Source organism: Buceros rhinoceros, unplaced genomic scaffold (genome assembly GCF_000710305.1).
Source record: "Buceros rhinoceros silvestris isolate BGI_N320 unplaced genomic scaffold, ASM71030v1 scaffold2146, whole genome shotgun sequence".
Classification (NCBI taxonomy): Eukaryota; Metazoa; Chordata; class Aves; order Bucerotiformes; family Bucerotidae; genus Buceros; species Buceros rhinoceros.
The window spans coordinates 1,853-2,318 of NW_010417916.1; the positions used below are offsets into that span (position 1 = coordinate 1,853).

A 466-nucleotide genomic window follows, 5' to 3' on the forward strand; every position below is an offset into this window, starting at 1 on the left:
AGGCTGGGAGGAGATGGTCCGCAGCAGGTGGTTCCTCTTGCGCAGGAACTCGGTCTGGCTGGGCAGCCCGAAGCTGCCTTTCCGCAGCGCCATGCGCGTGGTGTTCTTGGCGGGGCGCGAGCGGTGGTTGTACTCCAGCTGGGCGAGGTGGGCTGCATACCCCTCCGTGATGAACTGCGCAGCAAGAGGGATGAGGGCAGGCGTTAGAGGGAGGGGGACACGTTTCCCTGATAGCCACAGGCAGCCAAACGACACGTTTGCTGCGCCGGGTTTTCTGGGGTGATGTGCGAGACATGGAACCACTCAGACAGATGCGATGGGTCCTGGGATGCGGGACAGTTCCTGTCCTCTTGGCAAACACTAGCTCGGACACCTGTCTTGAGACAGCCAAATTCCCGTTGCCCTCCCGCTGCAGGCCCCTGGCAGCACCGCCGGGGCTCAGACAAGCTGGCTCCTCTTACCTGAC

General features: G+C 62.9%; 1 protein-coding gene across 1 annotated transcript in view; it reads right to left on the reverse strand.

The window, feature by feature from the left end:
- Nucleotides 1-4: 4 nt before the first annotated feature.
- LOC104495356 (membrane-associated phosphatidylinositol transfer protein 2-like) overlaps nt 5-466 on the reverse strand; it is a gene marked incomplete at its 3' end in the record, with an annotated part of 60,880 nt that continues 60,418 nt past the window's right edge. The window contains exon 24 of the mRNA XM_010138315.1: nt 5-214. Coding sequence (XP_010136617.1) covers nt 5-214 — 210 coding nt within the window. The remainder of the gene's footprint in view (nt 215-466) is intronic.